The sequence below is a fragment of the Cynocephalus volans genome, chromosome 4 (assembly GCF_027409185.1).
Source record: "Cynocephalus volans isolate mCynVol1 chromosome 4, mCynVol1.pri, whole genome shotgun sequence".
Classification (NCBI taxonomy): Eukaryota; Metazoa; Chordata; class Mammalia; order Dermoptera; family Cynocephalidae; genus Cynocephalus; species Cynocephalus volans.
The window spans coordinates 125,926,619-125,945,237 of NC_084463.1; the positions used below are offsets into that span (position 1 = coordinate 125,926,619).

An 18,619-nucleotide genomic window follows, 5' to 3' on the forward strand; every position below is an offset into this window, starting at 1 on the left:
ACGTCTCTTTGGCTTAGTATTAAATTAAATAATTAAGGATTTCTCAATACCAATACCCTTTTGAGATATTTTTTGGTGGCACAGAATTCTTCTTCTTCCTTGTTATTTTGAAGAAAAACAAAGTTGTTCCTGGCTCATGTGCTACCACATAAGTGGGTATTAAAATGATTTCATGATATGTTGGCACCTTGCAAATCTCCATTTACTAATATTGTAAAGACACAGCTAGACTCAGTCTCTTTCACAGTCTCATTGCCCTTATACGTGATGTGGCTATGGAAGTCATTTGCGTTATTTTAAATTTTTAATTAATTTATTGTTTCAAATATATGTATGTTACTTCAGAGAGAAATTTTCACTTTAATTCAAGAACTGTTCTTTTCTTCTCTTTCCAGGTATTGGTAAACTTATAAGCAATGGCTCGTATATAGCAGCGTATCCTCCACATGAGGTAATTTTGAAATACTGTTTCCATTTTTTAACAAAAAAAGATTTTCATGCTCAATGCTTGATCTCATTGTTTTCATTTGAGTTTGGCTGCCCATCCCCAGAAGGGTTCAGCCAAGTGTTCCTGGGCTCTCTGAGACCCCACTATAACCTTGTGGCAGCAGACTGGCTCCACTGCTCCAAAACCCTTCTGCAATTTGCACCGTATCAGTAACCCCAGTCTCAGAGAGAACTCTCATGGCATCTGCTCCAACACAGAGCTTCTCACTTGATCCAGCTTGATATCCACACCACTCAAAACAGGGCAGATTCCTGGTTTGTGCCGACTACTTTGGGATACCTGAAAATCTAAAACAAGCCCACAAAAAAAACCTATAGCCCATTAGCTCCTTGATTCTCTGCCAGGTTGTTACCTTCGTACCAGAAACTGTTGGGTAAAAACATCATCAGTTTTAACTCCTCCTTTCCTCCTCTCTGTATTCTTGACTTCTTTCTTTAAGGCAATTTCACATTTTAAAATAAGCATGGGTCTTTAGAGGTTTTACTTCTGAACTTACCACTTTTTTGGTCATAAAATTAAGACTGAAGATTCACAGGACATAGTACTTGAAGAATTTGAAGTCTGGTATAACTAATAGTAGATAAAATGTACTGAGCACTTCCTATTTGTCAATGAGCTAAATGTTTCATCTAGAATATCTCATTTAATCCTTGCAACAACCCTTTGAGATAGACAATAATATTAACGCCGTTTTATAAATAGGCAATTGAAAGGTTAAGTATCAAAGGCACAGTTTTGATCCCAGGAAGCCAAACTCCAGCGTTTATATTCATTATGTATACCTACTTATAGTAAGAATAGAAATAATAATAACAGGCAGTGTGTTTGTGTGTTTCATGCACTGGGCCCTGTGTATGTATTTTCCTGCTACTCTGACAATAGCCCTGGAGGGATAAATATTATTATTCCCATTTTCAAGATGAAGAGACAAAGCTCAGCAAAATTAAACACCCTGTCAACTACCATATAGAGTGTTAAGAGTAGCAAACTTAAGGCCCAGGAAGATCGTCTGTAGCAAAGGAAGGTTTGATTTGTCCTTTGTGTAATTTTCTCTATGTAATTAGGCTGTGCTCTGACGGTTCATTTGGCAGTTTTTTTCATGTGTGAAATTGGAACCTACTATAAATTGGTTATAAATAATGGTTGTTTTCTCATTTATGCTTATAATTTAGTTGAAATGTATGGAGCACGTACACAAAAATAATAGAAAACAGTATTGTTGAAATACAAATAAATAAAACAAAATAGAAAGTCAATAAAATGGTGTCAGGAATTTTCTATTGATTTTAAATGCTACTAATTGAGAGAAGAAAAACAAGGCTTACTAAGAGGAAAATGGAGTCAATGGCACTGACTGTAATTTCATTCAGGACACTTCACAGTCTACGGCTTTCTTCTTCTTCTTCCTTGATGCAGGAGACGAGTGTCAATTTTATATTTTTTACCCCTAGTTTGGATTTGTTTTTTATGTAGAAAAAGAACCATGGCTAGAGGGGAGAGCATAACATTTCTGCTGGAATTTGGCATGAAGAGAAAAAATAAAGGGAACAAGAGAAAGCGTTTGCTTAAGATATTGATGGAATTTATAATTTTATCAATTATGAATAGTGGAAACGGGGAAAGTGTGTTAGTTGGAGGAGGGGGCCACTCCTGGGCGTGGTGGGGATCACTGAGTGTACATGATCCTTTGGAAAGGAACAAATATACGTGAGTGAGCAACAGGAATCACTTTGCTCAGTTTTCTCTGGCAGCCCACCTCATGTCACTGTCAAGCCAGAATAGTGTGGCCGATTGAGGTTATTGAGTGGTTAGGACAATGATACGGTAGGTATTCTAAAGTTTAGCATCTAAAACTCAGGAAGCACCTACCCTCTGACCACTAAGGCTGGGAAGAATAGTAATGTATTTTAGAAGAATTACCAGGAGTGGTTGGAATAAAGCTGAGATTTTGGCTCACCTTCCCTTACCCATCCAATCTCAGAGCAGTCTACCAACCCTAACAGGTCATTTCAATTTCACAAGTAAACGTACTTTCCCAAGGGAATGTCCCCATGCTTAGAATCTAGATCTTTGCTTCCATCTCTCTAGCTTCCGATCTGTAGGCTTTAAACACTTTGGGGTACTTTAGAGAAAACGACTCGGGGGACTGTACTCTATACCATCACCCTTACCTAATTAATTTATCTATTTTGTTAGAAAGCCAGAGGTAGCATGCACACCTCTCTTACTGCAACCTCGAGGCACCTGCAAGCCATCATTCAAGGTGTCCTTTTCCCTCATAGGAACTCACAGTCCTGGTTGTCTGGGAACATTCTTATGACAGTTTGTAGTTTTCCATGGCCACAATATATCAAGTCGAAAAATGACTAACATTAACTACGTATTTCCTATGAGCCAGGCACTTTATAGGGATTATCCAAGTGGGTCCTTATCAAATCCCTCTGTACTGGGTGTCATTGATATTATTCTTATCCCCATCATCTAGGTGAGGAACTGAGGCATAACTCCACTTACTTTGAATTTTCATCAGACTTTTTATAAAAGCACATTTATACACTGGAGTGAGAACAGTGACTTTGTCATACCCTATGTGCTTAGTTTAGATTCAGAAAATATATAGTCACTGTATCTATTGCCCTCTTTCTTGATTATAAAAGCAGGGAAGTTCAATCTTCAGGAAACATTTTCCTCTATAATCACCGTATATATTCTATGACTCTGAAAATGTAACCCGTTTGACAGATTTTTAAGAGAGGATATAAAGAATTTGACAAAATCCTTTAATTTTGGAATATCTTATCTGAAGTAAGTTTTAGGTATTCTAGGGCTTAAAAGGCTGACTAGGCTGGTAGGTGAGGCCTCTTACACTTTTCAAATAAGCACTTACTCTTCTTCTTAGCGTCTATAAATTGAAGAAACCATTTCTGGGACTGGGTCACTTCTTAAAGCAGAACAATGTTCTTAATTTCTGAACTAAAGTTTACAACAGTTTCTCTCAGTGACGGTGAAGATATTATGTTTATTACAAGACCTTAGGTTCCAAACAGTGAGCCTGAAGTCTAATTTTACTTTAAGTTAAATTGATCCTGTTGGTTTAAATAATAATAATAATAATAATAATTTCCCATGAAAGAGAGAGATCTATAAAGGCAGCTATCACTTCAATACAATAATGGGCTTAAGTTTACAATTTCTGAAGCTTTCAATAAGTTGTTTATTCTGTAAAGAAAAAACAATCAGTTCTTATTTAGTTCAATTTCACAAAGACAATGAAGAGCAATTTATCTTATTTTATCCATTTCAGGGAGCCTACAAGAGCACACAGCCCATCAAAACCCATGGCCCTCAGAATAACAGACATCTGTTATATGAACGCTGGGCACGCTGGGGAATGTGGTATAAGAATCAGCCTCTGGATTTAATCAGGTATGATGAATGGATTGATAATGGAATACAGATTATGCTGTTTGGTTGTCATTTTCTTAGATTTGAATTTTTTTTGTACCCACCCATTCAGCTGTATCAACAAGGATGCAATCTACAAGAAAATAAGCACTATAGGATTTTTCAATAAAAGCAACTTAATGCAGGAAATTGGTTACATAGGGATGGGAGGGCTGAGAAATCAAATAGGGATGTAAGGCAACCAGAGATTAGCAACAGTAGAAAATTACTAACACCCCAAAAGGTGGGGGGGGGGAATTGGAATGAAGTGTATTACCAAAGCCCAAGTCCCGGGTCATCGGGCAGGATCTATACCATGACTAGGGCTGCCTGCAGAGAAGTGAAACTGGCTGAGGGGTGCAGATGGGGGAGGAGGAGGCACAGCTACTCTGGAGACAACCCTGAGGAAGACCAAGAGAGGGAAAAAGACCCAGGTGTCCTGGTTTATCCCTTCCTTCCTGCTATGAGTCTTCCAATACCTCCTGGCCCGACTTAACCAGATCTAATTTACAAAGGAACCTGAGTAATATACTTCCCTGTGAAAAATAAAAAGAAAGAAAGAGAGAAAGAGAGAGAGAGAAAGAAAGAGAGAGAGAGAGAGAAAGAAAGGAAAAGAAAAGAAAAGAAAAGAATGGTTCTGAGAGCAAAGAGGAAAATGACCACCCCAGCATCTAAGTATATATTTATCTTTCAACATAGATCTCCTCTATTCCAGGAAATATATTCTAGTGAGTAAATGCCTTCAATTTGAATTAGTCTTGGAATACTGTTACATCATGATTTATATCATTTATTTTGATAGAGGATAATTTGTTCTTTTTTTAAATCATGAAATATATATTAACAAGAACTTAAGTCTCTACTAACTATTAATATTTATAGAATGAAAGAAAAGTCATTAGTTATTAGTTTATATATGTTGATATTTTGAACTGTTTATGAAATATGAATATTAAGAATAATTCATCACTTCATCTTTCAGTGCCCCAGCAGAAAACTGATAGAACAACTGAAAGGGGTACCTTAAGAGAACTTAGTTAAAGAACTACAGTTGACCCTTGAACGACATAGATTTGAAGGGTTTGACCTGCGTGGTTCCTACTGTATTCCTACTGTATGTGGAAACTGCGTTTCCTATGTGCAGAGGACTGACGTTTCCTATGTGCAGGTTCCACAAGGCCAACTAAAAAAGTACTTAACTGCCTGACCACTTAAGTAGCAATGTGGGGAAAGTCACATGTGAATTGTAAGCTGCACTGTTCAAGGATCAACTGTATGTACGGAAGTATGAACCAGGGTCAAGGGAACCAACAAATGATGATGAAGCTCCCATGGACTAGCAAAAGCTGGAAGCATTTATCAAACCTAGGCCTGAAGGGACAAAGGGAGAGAAATTGAACTAAATAAGAAAGGGGTCACCTGACATAAGCTATGACTTTAGGAAGAAAGCAGCTACAGCCAAACCATGGCCCTAGAAGGAAGAAGCCAGAGTAATAAATACCCCAACATCTCTTTTATCATGACCTTCGATGTCCTGCTGGTACTTTCACTTGATCAACAGACCCATCAGGAAGCTAGAAGAAGGGAGCATGGGTGATACAGTCCTTAGAGGTGAATCTCCTGGGGCATACAAGAGAGGAAAAGGGTGGAGTGTGGATCTGGAGGACAAAGGATAAATATCCAGCACCAAACTCTTTTAATTGCAAACATTAAGTATTTGGATATATCCAGAATCAAGGTGTTTTGATTCTGACTTTGTCAATCATGACAAATTGTCAGAATCTAACTTATGCTGGTGAAAGAATTATTATTTTAGAGAAATAAGAACACAGTGAATTGTGCTGTTTCACAAAGCCATATTTATTAGGAATTAAAATGAAGTTAGAATTTTCAAGCAAGCATGTCAGTGTCAATAATTACTCCTATCTAGCTTATCTCATTTAAGATAAAATTTTCTACATTCATCCATGTTGTTGTAAATGACAGGATTTCCTTCTTTCTTTTTCTTCAGCCCTACTTCCTGAAGTCTTTCACCTGTGTTTTCCATTAACAGTTTTATAGTTCCAGATCTTATACTTAAGTCTTCAATCCATTTCGAGTTGGTTTTGGTATATGGTGAGAGGTACAGATCTCAGGAAACAGGAATCCAAGTTTCATTTTTCTGCATATTGATGTTCAGTTTTCCCAGCACCATTTTTTGAAGAGGCAGTGTTTTCCCCAATGTATGTTCTTGTTGCCTTTGCCAAAGCTCAGTTGACTGTAAGTATGTGGATTGATTTCTGGGTTCTGTCTTCTGACCAATTGGTCTGTGTGTCTATTTTTATGCCAGTACAATGCTGTTTTGATTAGTATAGCTTTGTAATATAATTTGAAGTCAGGTAATGTTAGGCCTCTGGCTTTATTTTTTGTTTTTGCTCAGGATTGTTTTGGCTATTCGGGGTCTTTTGCTGTTCCATATGAATGGTAGGATTTTTCTTTTCTATTTCCATGAAGAATACCATTGGTACTTTGACAGAGATTGCACTGAATCTGTAGATTGCTTTGTGTAGTATGGGAATTTTCACAATGTTGATTCTTCCAATCTAAGAGCATGGATTGTCTTTCTACCTTTTTGCATCCTCTCTAATTTCTTTCAGTGGTGACTTGTAGTTCTTGTTGTAGAAATTTTTCACCTCCTTGTTTAATTGATTCCTAGGTTTTTTGTTTGTTTGTTTGTTTATTGTGACTATTGTAAATGGGCTTACTTTCTTGATTTCTTTTTCTGCTAGTCCATTATTAGAGAATAAAAATACTACTGATTTTGAGGTGTTGATTTTGTGTCCTGCAACATTACTGAAATTGTTAATCAGCTCTGAGAGGTTTTTGGTAGAGTCTTTAGGTTTTTCAGTATATAGGATCATGTCATCTGACAACAGGGACAGTTTGACTTTGTCTTTTCCAATGGTCTATATTTCTTTCTCTTGCCTGATTGCTCCGGATAGTACTTTGAATACTATTATAAATAGGAGTGGTGATAGTGGGCATCCTTGTCTTGTTCCTGTTCAGGATGATATTGGTGAGAGGCCACTCTTGCAAACTCATTCTATGTGACCAGCAACACTTTGATACCAAAAACAGCAAAGATACAACAAAAAAAGAAAACTGCAGGCCAATATCTCTGCTGAACATATGCAAAAAATCCTCAACAAAACTCTAGCAATCAGAATACATCAACACATCAAAAAAATTATACACCATGATCAAGTGAGATTCATCCCAGGGAGACAAGAATGGTTCAACATATGCAAGTCAATAAATGTGATACATCACATCAATAAAATCTGGAACAAAAACCATATGATTATCTCAATTGATGCAGAAAAAGCATTTGACAAAATTCAACATCACTTCATGATAAAAACTCAGCAAATTAGGTATAAAAGGAAAGTATCTCAACATAATAAAAGTTGTATACAAGAAAGATCATCTTAAAATCTGTGGTGTTTTAATTATTCAGAGTAATTGTTATTAAGACCACCAGATTTTGAGGGCACAGGTCTTTTATGGTGTTGCTTCCTATCTCTAGTGAAAGAAAAAGGGTGTTGAGGAGTTTGGTTTTTAATATACTTTGGTCATGGATGATGGAGAGCCACAGGCAAACCCTCTATACTCCTGTGCTGAAAATGGCAGCTCCTTAGTAGAAGATGAAATATAAGAGACTGTCAATTCATTTTTCTTTTTATAAATAACCATTTATGGACATGATTTTATTTTCCCTCAATTTCAGAAATAAATTCAAACATTCAGTAGCCCACGCCTATTTTACTTTCAATCTATTTTTACATGGAAAATATTTGAAACTAGAAAGAGCACAATTTAAAAGTCATTAGCTACAAAACCTGCTTAACAAAATAGTTGTGTTACAACTATTGTGTCACAATAAGCATCAGAGGAAATTAAATTTAAAAATAAAGTCACTAAATGAAATAATTATCTTAAAACAATAGATTTCAACATTTATTTATTTTATTATAGGAGTTATTTTAGTAGCAGAATCCTGTCATCAAATGAAATGTCATGTGGGACACCGATATATAAAACAGAAAGAGAGTGGCTATGGTTAAAGCGTGATGGGGAGTTATAGAAATACCAACACCATCTTCCTCCTTGCTCTTCATGATTTTGAAATACCTCAAAGAAATACTTAGAGGTCCTAGAAGATTGTGAATATCAATGCTCTAAGTCAAGGGCATTTTATATTTAGCCTTCTTTGCCTGGCACTAGCTCCTTCATCTCCTGAAACAGATCTGAAATCTGCTTTAACTTAGGTGATTATGCTTCAGTCAAATAATATTGTTGCTCCTCTTAACCTTCAACAATCTGTAATTTAAGATCTCAGTATAATACTGTCTGGATAAGCTGGTCTGTCCGTGCAGTGCTCTGTTATCATTATTACAAAGATAACTCTGTTATGTTAGTAACGTGTGCTATAAACCCTGTTCCTCCCCACAGAGGAACACTTGTTTAAGGGAATAAATGGATTTTTTTGCAATACCTGTTAATATAATAAGCTTCAGTGTCAAAGTAGAACATTATCATTGCATAAGAAATATTCTATTGATCTACGTTTCCAAGGAGAAATAAATACAAAGAAAATAATTGGATAAATTATGCTTAATAGAGTATGACTCCAGCTCTGTATTCAGTAGAATATGCACAAAATTTAATTGGCACAATGTGGACAATGAAGTAGAAAGGGAATATTTTTTTAGAAAGAGAAGCATTGTTAAGGAAAAATGACAAGAGAATTTTCTTCCCAGCAAAAATCACTGCTCAGTACAATATTCCCAAATGAGCTGTAAGACACAATTCTTTATTGCTGGAGCAAAACTGTATATTAAGTAACCATCTTTTGCAGATGGAGACCAAATAGTAGTAGAGAAGTCAAGAAATTATCATTTCTCACCAGACTTTAAAAACTGTGTGACAGTTAATATTGACAGTCATTATAAATGCCTTATTCATCTGCCGTCCATATAAACTGTGTTCATCAGCTGAAGGAGACTAGAGTACATTCACGCTCTTAGCTTTATTCAGTACTTCCTGTGGTGGATGCTACTGAAGCAAAACACAGCAGTTTAGAATCTCATGGGGAGGGAGAGGAATGGAGGAGTGATACGTAATTGCCACAAAGTGTTGTAAGTTTGGGGGTACTGGAACACAGGTCAGTATGAGAGCAAGAACAGGGGCATGGAGCCAGAGTTGCAGTGGGAGTAAGGGAAGGCTTCCTGCAAGAAGCACAAAGTGAAGAACAAATACAAGTCAGACAGGGGAGGAGGAGGGTGAAGATATTTTGTTGTTTTTTGTTTGTTTGTTTCACTTTAAGTGTCCCAAAGAGAGGGAACAGCATTAACCAGCATTAAGTATGGTGTGCTCCAGAAACTACAGAGTTGAGGAAGATACGACATAATGGTGCAAATAGTGTCTAACGTAAGGGTTTCTGTCCAGTGGTGCAGATGGAGGCAGAAATCTAAACTGCTCTCAGCATCCAACCAGAAGGAAGACCTTTTTCTAATTTCCACAAAAGCAATATTGTTTAAACCAGCTCTGTGATGTGGAGAATGAAAAGAGATGCTACTAGGAGGGTGGAGAAAAGCAATGATTGGGTTATAAAAAGCTTTGTGAGTCATGTTAAGAAGTTTGGAACAGAAATAAATACATTTGAGAAAATTCCCCCATAATGATAATGTTTAAAATAAACAATATCACCGTTATTAGTTTCATTAACAAACAGGAGTATTGTATACCCCAAATGGAGCTGAAGACAACTGAATTGGTAGCCTCAATTTTCCATCTGAAATTCTGACTAGGTGCGGCATCAGTATTTGCAACATGGCTCTGTTGCCTTAATTCCTTTCTCATGCAGGCTCTACTTTGGTGAGAAGATTGGACTATACTTTGCTTGGCTGGGATGGTATACTGGAATGCTGATTCCTGCTGCCATTGTGGGCCTGTGTGTTTTCTTATATGGATTATTTAGAATGAATGAAAGTCAAGTAAGGTAAGCTAATTAAGAGATTTATTATAAATGTTTGGCCTGTCTTCTGAGTGGCAATGCTGACTACAAAAAACAAATGATTATACTATAATCTAATTAATTTATTATTTTTTTTGTAGAAGGGAAACACTATAAAAAAGGTTATTTTGAGAATTGTATATGCAAATTCTCTTGAATAAATTCCAAGACTGTTTACCTTTATGCCAGATTTCTCTTTCTAATATATCCAACAAAGCAACTCAAAAATTAAATAGTTTTATATAATTTATATTTGCATAGCATTTAGTAGTCTAGAATTCCCTCTCAATGTGTTAGTTCAACTACTTATAATAGCTACAGTTTGTAAACAATTTAAAATTTAGGAAGACCTTCTAAATACATTGTTTCATTTATTATAACCATCACTACCATCCTTGCAGAGGCACATCTTTTTTTGCAGACGATGGAATCTAATGTACTTAAAAATGTCTAGACAAAACGTTTATTTACACCACATAAATCTTGCTCTCAGTAGTCTCCTCACCTCTCCTCAGTATGTGACAGAACATAAAATACTTTCTACTTTGTTCTTATTCTTTAGAAGAATAGATATTTATAAATTTTATTTAGCATAAACTTAAGACAACTTAAGAGATGGTAGTGAAATAAGACTTGACAAAAATCAAACATATATCAGAACGGTGATTCTTCTGTTAAAGTTGAAGTGACTCAAGATTTGGAAATAGAAACAATGTGTTATTATTCAGCAGGGACTACAGTCACCCTAGCAGTAGAGAATTATTTTCACAGCATGTTCTATTTAACGTATCACAAGTATATAATCAAATCCATCTTTGGGATCAAATTAAAAGTATGAAAAATCATCTCTTCCCTCTCTTTGAAAGCTCAGCACTTCTCCTTTGGTCCATCTTTTAACCATGGTCTTGCTGCTGGGTAGTTAATCATGACAGCTAATGTTAGTGTTAGATTCTTCATAGGATCATAAAAATTAATTTCCCTGAGTTTTCTTTAAAAAATATAATGTGCATATGCATATGTAAACGTATGTGTAAGTATAGCAATTTTGCCTAAAACCACAATTTCTTCATTGTCCTAAAGTTGAATTTTGTTCAATAACCAAGTTCCTTGATTTGGTATCTCAAGAGTCCTCTTGTTCTCCATGAAGGCCAAATGCTGATTAACATAAAAACAAAGAAATACCTGCTGCTTATTTCATCTAGTCACAGGTTTATTTCACACTTTTGCAAACTCGTGACTAGTCTGGAAGACAGCATCCTCCTAAATCAACTTCTGCCCATTGGCAACATCCATCCCCCTTTTGGGCATTTCCCTGTGCACTGTTGAGTCAGTGCGGGGGAGAGGAGAGGCTTAGAGGAGAGGTTGTGATTTAGAGTTATGGTGTCTTGAAAAGAAAAATATTTTAAAATGAATTAGGAAATATGGAAAATGACTCTTTGATACCTTCTGTTCAAGTTAGTTCCATGGAGAACATATCAACAAAGTTTTACTATGTGACATAGACTCCCCCTCAAGCCCTACGAAGCTGAAAATTAACAAAAGGAATTAAAGGAATACATTTGCTGTTCCTATTGATTTACGTACCAATGGAGTAAATTAGGTTCCTATTGTATGAGATAAATATTCTTTAACTTTTAGTACAAGAAGTGTTTTAAAAGGCATTAGCAAAATCTTTTCTTCAATGCTTTGTGGTATTATATTACTGCTACTTTTGTCACACTGTAATTAAGATCCTGCCAGACTTTCTATTCTAAACCAAGATAAGCAGCACTGAATATCTTGACTTTCAAAATTTTGGGACTGAAATTTTTCATTCAAGGTGTCAGACGTGGTTGAGTCATAGGTGTTATCATAGCAGGTGGGAGGAAACAACCAGGCTTTTATTTCATATTGATTTATGTCAGTATTATTTTATTAAGCTCTATTTTGTTTATTGTAGGGTAGCAAAATGTTAAAAAGATTCAGACGTGGGCCTATTTATTATGCTTCTACTATGCCCAAATAAATTAAAGTTGTGTTTCTTCATTGTCCTGCAGTTAATTGTAGGGGTACATAACAATCGAGTTTCAGATTACCTACCTTGTATGTATACCTAGTTGTATGTGTATGTTTACAAGTATGAATTGGTCTTACTTAGCAAAACGTGGTCAGATGTATGCCTTGGAGAGGACATCTCATAGAAATTTGAAAATGAACAATTAGGTAAATGTGGCCTGCTTTTCAGGTCCTGGGTTTCAGGAGTAAGGCAAACAGCAGAAATCCCAACTTTCTGGTCCATTTTTCTCTCTTTGGCATTGGAACTCACCAAGAAATTTATGTAGTCCTCGGTATTAGCCAACTTTTTAAAAGCTGTTACTTCTCAAAGGACCTCTTAAGCCCTCTCATGAGACTGTCCTTAAGGATAAGGGTTTCTTTCATTTATCAAGTGCCTGTGATGTGCCAGATACATTATAAATATCTCTTATCTAATAATCCAATTAGATATTATCCCCATCTGCAGATGAAGCAATTGATCCTCAAAGAGGTAAGTGACTTGGTCAGGGGAATATATCTTGTCAGTTAAGTTTCAAACCTATATTCTTTTTCAAAAGTGTATTATTGTGGTGAAAACACTTAACATGAGATCTACTCTCTTGACAAATTTTTAGCTGCACAATACAGTATTGTTGACTATAGGTACAACATTGTGCAGCAGATCTCTGGAACTTATTCATCTTGTATAACTGAAACTTTATAACCATTGAACAGCCACTCCCTGTTCACTGCTCTCTTCAGTACTTGGCTCACAATTGTATTCTGCTTTTTTATGTTTTATTATTTAAGATACCTCATATATGTGGAATCATGCAGTATTTGTTCTGTCATTGGTTTATTTCAAGTAGTGTAATGTCCTCCAGGTTCATTCACGCTGTCACATATGGCAGGATTTCCTTCTTTTTTAGGGCTGAATAATATTCCCTTACGCATATATAGCACATTTTCTTTAGCCATTTATCAGTCAATGGAAATTTGGGTTGTTTTCATATGTTCGATATTTTTAATAATGCTGCAGTGAACATGGAAGTACATAGCTCTTTAAGATCCTTATTTTCTTTTGGATAGATATCCAGAAGTGGGATTGTTGGATCATATGGTAGTTTTATTTTTAATTTTTTTGAGGAACTTCCATACTGTTTTCCATAGTAGTGCATCATTTTAGATTTCCACCAACAGACTATAAGGGTTCTGATTTCTTCATATCCTCACCAACACATTTTTTATAATAGCAGTCCTAACAGATGTGAGGTGATATTTCATCTCGGTTTTGTTTTACATTTCCCTTATGATTATATCTGTTTCTAAAACCAGTGCTTTATTTATGCTGCCATACGGGTTTTCCTTAAATCTATTTTCACAGGTTTCACCAAAAATGTATATTGTCAAGCAAATAATTTCTATTCTGTACTTTGTCATGTTAGCTGAATCCGAAAAAGCATCAAGACCCAGGAGTGTGTGGGTCCAAACATCCACCTCCAAATGGACAGATTTTTCCCTACTTTTATTATCTTTAATTGGTAATTATTATTTCTTTGGAATCAGCCTTGGATAGGTATATCTAACAAAGGATACAGAATGAAAGAAAGCATGATTTGAGTAGTCATTTAGATTGGCACCCTCTGAAAAAGAAATTAAGAAACACTCATGTTGGGCACTCTCCTTCTCTCTAGTGATTAAGTAAAGTCAAAGGAATTTGTAATACTGTGAAATCTCTTATTTTAGGCTATAAAGTATGTAATCAGAAGTTTAATATTTTTTATGTTGTGTATTGAGTTGGACTGGGAGCATCTGACAGAGAATGAACTTAATTATTCCAGTAGTAAAAATAGGACCCAGTCTAATGGCTGGTATTCTAGAGTTGATGCTTTGATAAATCTGAGCTTTTGTTTGACCATTTGGAAGGTGGAAAAGTTGAGGTAGTGTAAATCAACTTCAATACCTTTTCATATGAGATTCCAGTGCAGGACAAATCGTGTCATTTATGAAACAAATGTTCAGAAAAACCTAACCTCAGGTCACTGAAGTACTTCCTGCTAGTTCTATGACCTTGAGCAAGGCATTTAAATTGGACATTAGTTTTCTCTGCTTAGTGGAGATAATTGCCATTACCTGAGATTGGAGTGAAGACTAAACAACTTAATGGACATGAACCCATCATTCCCCACTATAAAGCATTATATTGCTATATGGTAGTATTACTATTTATTTTCACTTGGGCTTGAGATTATATACATCCCACAACTGAAGTACACATGAATTCCTTTTTTGCTTCGTGTGTACATTTCTAATCACAACAGATCTTGCTGTATAAACATCGTCAATTAAACTTGTATTAACAGTTGCATTTCCAGACATATTTTCTAAAGCCTTTCAACATTCCCAAAGCAGATTTACTTAAAGACAATTTACTCAGGGGATGCTAAGAGGGAAAGGGCCATGCATGACAGATAAAGGCACAAAACGTCTTAAAGATAGGTTGCTGTGAACTATGAGTCTGTGAGGCTTTTCAGAAATTATTGAAGCCCTGCTCCTGTAATAAAGTCATCTATAATGTATGCTGAGATTTTAAAAGACAGTAGGCATAAAACTGAAGAGATATATGTCATAAGTTACATCCTAATAGAGAACAGATTTAAGTAAATATAAACTATGTCATAACATCGTGACAGTGTGTGTCAAGGCACTGCAAATAAAAAGAAAAACAACCAAAAACAACTTCTTCAATTTCCAGTGAATGTTCTGCACCATTATTATGTACTGCAGTGAGAGTTATAAATTGTATTACTAGACTTGAGGAGTCAGAATGGTTAGGCTTGATTCCAGCTCAGTCACATCCAAGTCCGTGATCTTGGTTAAAACTGTGTTGCTGTACCTCACCAGATTATCCTGAGTGCCATTAAATCACGTATAGAAGTATGTTTGTAAGAAAAGCTCCACAAGTTTCACACAAATGTGAAATGTGGACTATTATCATTACAATATATTGAAAGAGTTTTCTAAAATCAAAAAAGCGAACAAAAACCTTTATTATCACAAATATCCTAAAGTATTTGAGTTGGAGCCACAGTCTAAAGCTCTTTCTCACTTGCTCACCACTCCCCACTATTTCCATTTCTTTTTCTCTCTGCCTTGTTGCTTCTAAAAGGATTTGCTATAGGGCCTTGCTGACTTTCTAGACACAGAGCTTCATGGTTTCTTTTGCTTTTTTTTCTTTGATTTTTCAAGCCAACAAATTTGTAAAGCCACTGAAATCATCATGTGCCCTCTGTGTGACAAGAACTGCTCACTGCAAAGACTCAATGACAGCTGTGTCTATGCCAAGGTGAGTGTGGACCCTGAGCTTCACTTTTTCTAAGAAGCAGGTAGTAAGAAGTTCTCCGGTAAAACACTTTTTATCAAAATTAAATATTCCCAGGCATTTCAACAATCACTAGTGTCATGGACAAACGAATAAAATGTCAGTCTGCTGCAATTACACAGCAAGCATATTTTATTTGAATATCTTTGTCTTCTCCATGATTGATTATTGCCATCGCCGACATAAATTTCCACTTGAAATTATATCTATATTCTTTTTAGAAGAACAATTATTTCCATTGCTAATGATTAAATTGGTCTCTTCCATGAAGATTCAGGAAGTTAAAATGCTTCTAATTATATACAGAAAACAAAATACCAAAAATTTCAAAATTGCTTCCTATTAGAATCACCTGAAAGGTTTTTTAAACTCCTGAAGCCCAGGTCACACCCCAGAGCAATTAACGCAGAATCAAGATAATGAACATATCACCTCCAAAAGCTTATTAACACCCTTTTATAATCTCTGCCTCCTCCCCCTCCTGAACCCTAACCCTGTGCTCAGGCAGCCAAGTACTTTGTGTCTTTCTAGCTAAGTTTGTATTTCCTAGACTTACGTAAATGGAATCTTTTTCTGGCTTCTTCCACACCGCATAATTATTTTGAGATTCATCCATATTGCAACATTTATCAAAAGATCATTTCTCTTTATTTATAATATTCCATTATATCTATACCAGAGTCTGTTTATTCATTTACCTATTAATGACTTTTGGGTTGTTTCAAATTGTCACTTATTTAAATAAAGCCACTATGAACATTTATCTACAAGTCTTTGTACAGACAAATGTTATTATTTTGTGAGGTAAATATGTACAAGTGGAATGGCTGGATCATATGATAGGTATGTGGTTAACCTTTTAAAAAACTGCCAAGCAAAACTTTTCCAAAACGATTATACTATTTTACTTGCCCACTAGCAATGTATAAGAGTTCCAGTATTCCAGGTAGTCACTAAGCCTCAGTATGGCCAAACTTTTCAAATTTTAATTATGCTCATGGATATCTAGAGGTATTGTATTGTGTTTACTTACTTGAAAATAATTTGATCCTTTTGGATTTAAAATATTTAAAATGTATTTTAAAATATATTAAATATTTTAAAATATTTGGGGTGGGACCACAGCAGTGCTCTATTGAGAGCTAGTTATTTCCCACAAGAAAAGCAAAATCTTTCTGTGTACTCTACCCAAAGCTCTGTGAATAATGAGGATTTCGAGTATGTCTGGTGGGAATAGGAACTATTGCTGACTCTAATCCTTTCAAGTGATTCTTTCCTTGACCTTAGGTAGTTTCCTCGCATACATGCTCAGTGAACACTGCCTGGGTTGTCCACAGAACTCTTTTAAGACAGTAACTGAAGCAAAACTAATGCTTACCTTATTTGTTTCCCACCTCTCAGAGATCATTGCCCTTTGTTCCTGTTGTCCACTGTCTTGAAATTTGTTGTTTATGTATTTTGTGCGTGTTTCGATTGTTTCCATCATGGAGGTAAAATCAGTCTCTGTTACTGTATCTTGTCCAGAAGTGGCTCTATACAATTAATTTTGACAAAGCCGAATATAAAGTCAAGAGCCACTCAATCTCCTTACTATGAGACCAAAACTTAGTAAAGTTAGTTTCTGAATTGTTTAGCCTGAATGAAGAGCAAGGGAAAAGTCTTTTTGTTTATACTTTAAACTTTTTATTTTCACACTCATGCCTCTTGGTTTAAATTCTACAAAGTTACTTTTGTTAGAGCCTCACCAAAAAAATATTATTTACTTTAAAAAAATAAATTTTGTAGACACAATGACAAATTGAAAGAAAATTTCCTTAGTTTCAGTGTCAATTTCCAAACTATGTTTAGTTTTGAATTCTTTTAAATGCTCCACAAAGATGATAGGGACTTAGAAATGCAGATACATTGTTTGGGGTCACCATTTTCTCATCACTTTTTGCCAAAGCCAAATGTGTTAGAGGTTTTAGAGATATACACATGTGCCTCTCCTAGCTCATGTATTTCAAAGACATATGACAGGCCTTAGGGACACCAACAAATCCAGATACATATTACTTCTACTTTTACTTGGACAGATCCAATAAAACACATTGACATTATCTGTGCATTAAAGACAAGAAACATCCGCATTTGGTAGACTGATAGAGCAAAGAAACTGTCCAAGGGAACACTAAATCAAAGGGGCTTTTGTCATTGTGCATTAAATAAACCCTCCTTTTATCAATAGGAAAAAGTATGTTTAGGGACAGGTATGACTCAGAAAGAATTCACTTAATAACTCTTAGAAGGAAGGTGGAAAAGTTAGCTGTTATTGCCAAGGAGAATATTGCCTTTATGGAACAATATAAGAAAATAAAACCTACCAGGATGAAATATTTGTTATGTCTTGTGTTTGTTCTTCTGGCTAAGATAAAATGTAACTACTTGTGTTATACCTTGAAAATCAGAATTTTTGGATGGAAATAAACATTCTCTTGTAATATCAGTTTGTATGCTTGAATACCTAGTAGTTACTTGATGGGAAGAATCAGAAATAAGGGATTTTTACCAGAGCAACAAGCCAACCAATCTAGGATCATCTAGCTACGTGATCTAGGAACTTGATTCAATTTCTCATGGAATCCGTCACCACTTGTGACAAATAATAGGAAGTTAAATCTGCCATATCTTATTGTAGTATGTGTGTATACATGTAGTTTATTCTCTTTATAATTTCAGAGATATGTTTGCATGAAAAAAAAATTGGTCCTGTCATAAGATAGAAATTACATTTAAGTACATTAACATTTCCTTTGATGACTATTTTTACTTTTAATACTTAAAAGGGGAGTTAATTTTTTTTGCAATTAAGTAATTTAATGATATTTATTTGCACACTTATTTAAAGGCACTAACACTACACTGTCAAATCCCATGATGCTAGGATTTCTCATTTAAGGAGAAATAGTTAGATAGAAGGTCCTAAGTTGATTTTTCATAGAATTCTAAAAATAAGTCAACTCTTGAGGTTGGTCTTATTCATGATAGTTATTTTATTTTCTGTTTTTTTGTGTGGGGTTTTTCGTTTGTTTGTTTTTGTTTTTTTATTTGTTTAACAAACAAGTAAATACCTAGCATAAACCTCACACTGTACTTGGATGTTGAGGCTACAAAAGAAATAGGAGAGAGGTTTTTCCTTCTTTAGGAAAATTCATGGAAGAGTCCATATATGACTATA

At 35.3% G+C, this 18,619-nt stretch overlaps 1 protein-coding gene across 2 annotated transcripts in view; it reads left to right on the forward strand.

The window, feature by feature from the left end:
- The window catches only part of ANO3 (anoctamin 3), a 409,115-nt gene that overhangs the window by 299,872 nt on the left and 90,624 nt on the right, over positions 1-18,619 (forward strand). For both annotated transcript variants that reach the window (XM_063094283.1, XM_063094284.1), the window contains 4 exons: positions 396-451; positions 3,813-3,934; positions 9,858-9,992; positions 15,270-15,366. In XM_063094283.1, coding sequence (XP_062950353.1) covers positions 396-451; positions 3,813-3,934; positions 9,858-9,992; positions 15,270-15,366 — 410 coding nt within the window. The remainder of the gene's footprint in view (positions 1-395; positions 452-3,812; positions 3,935-9,857; positions 9,993-15,269; positions 15,367-18,619) is intronic.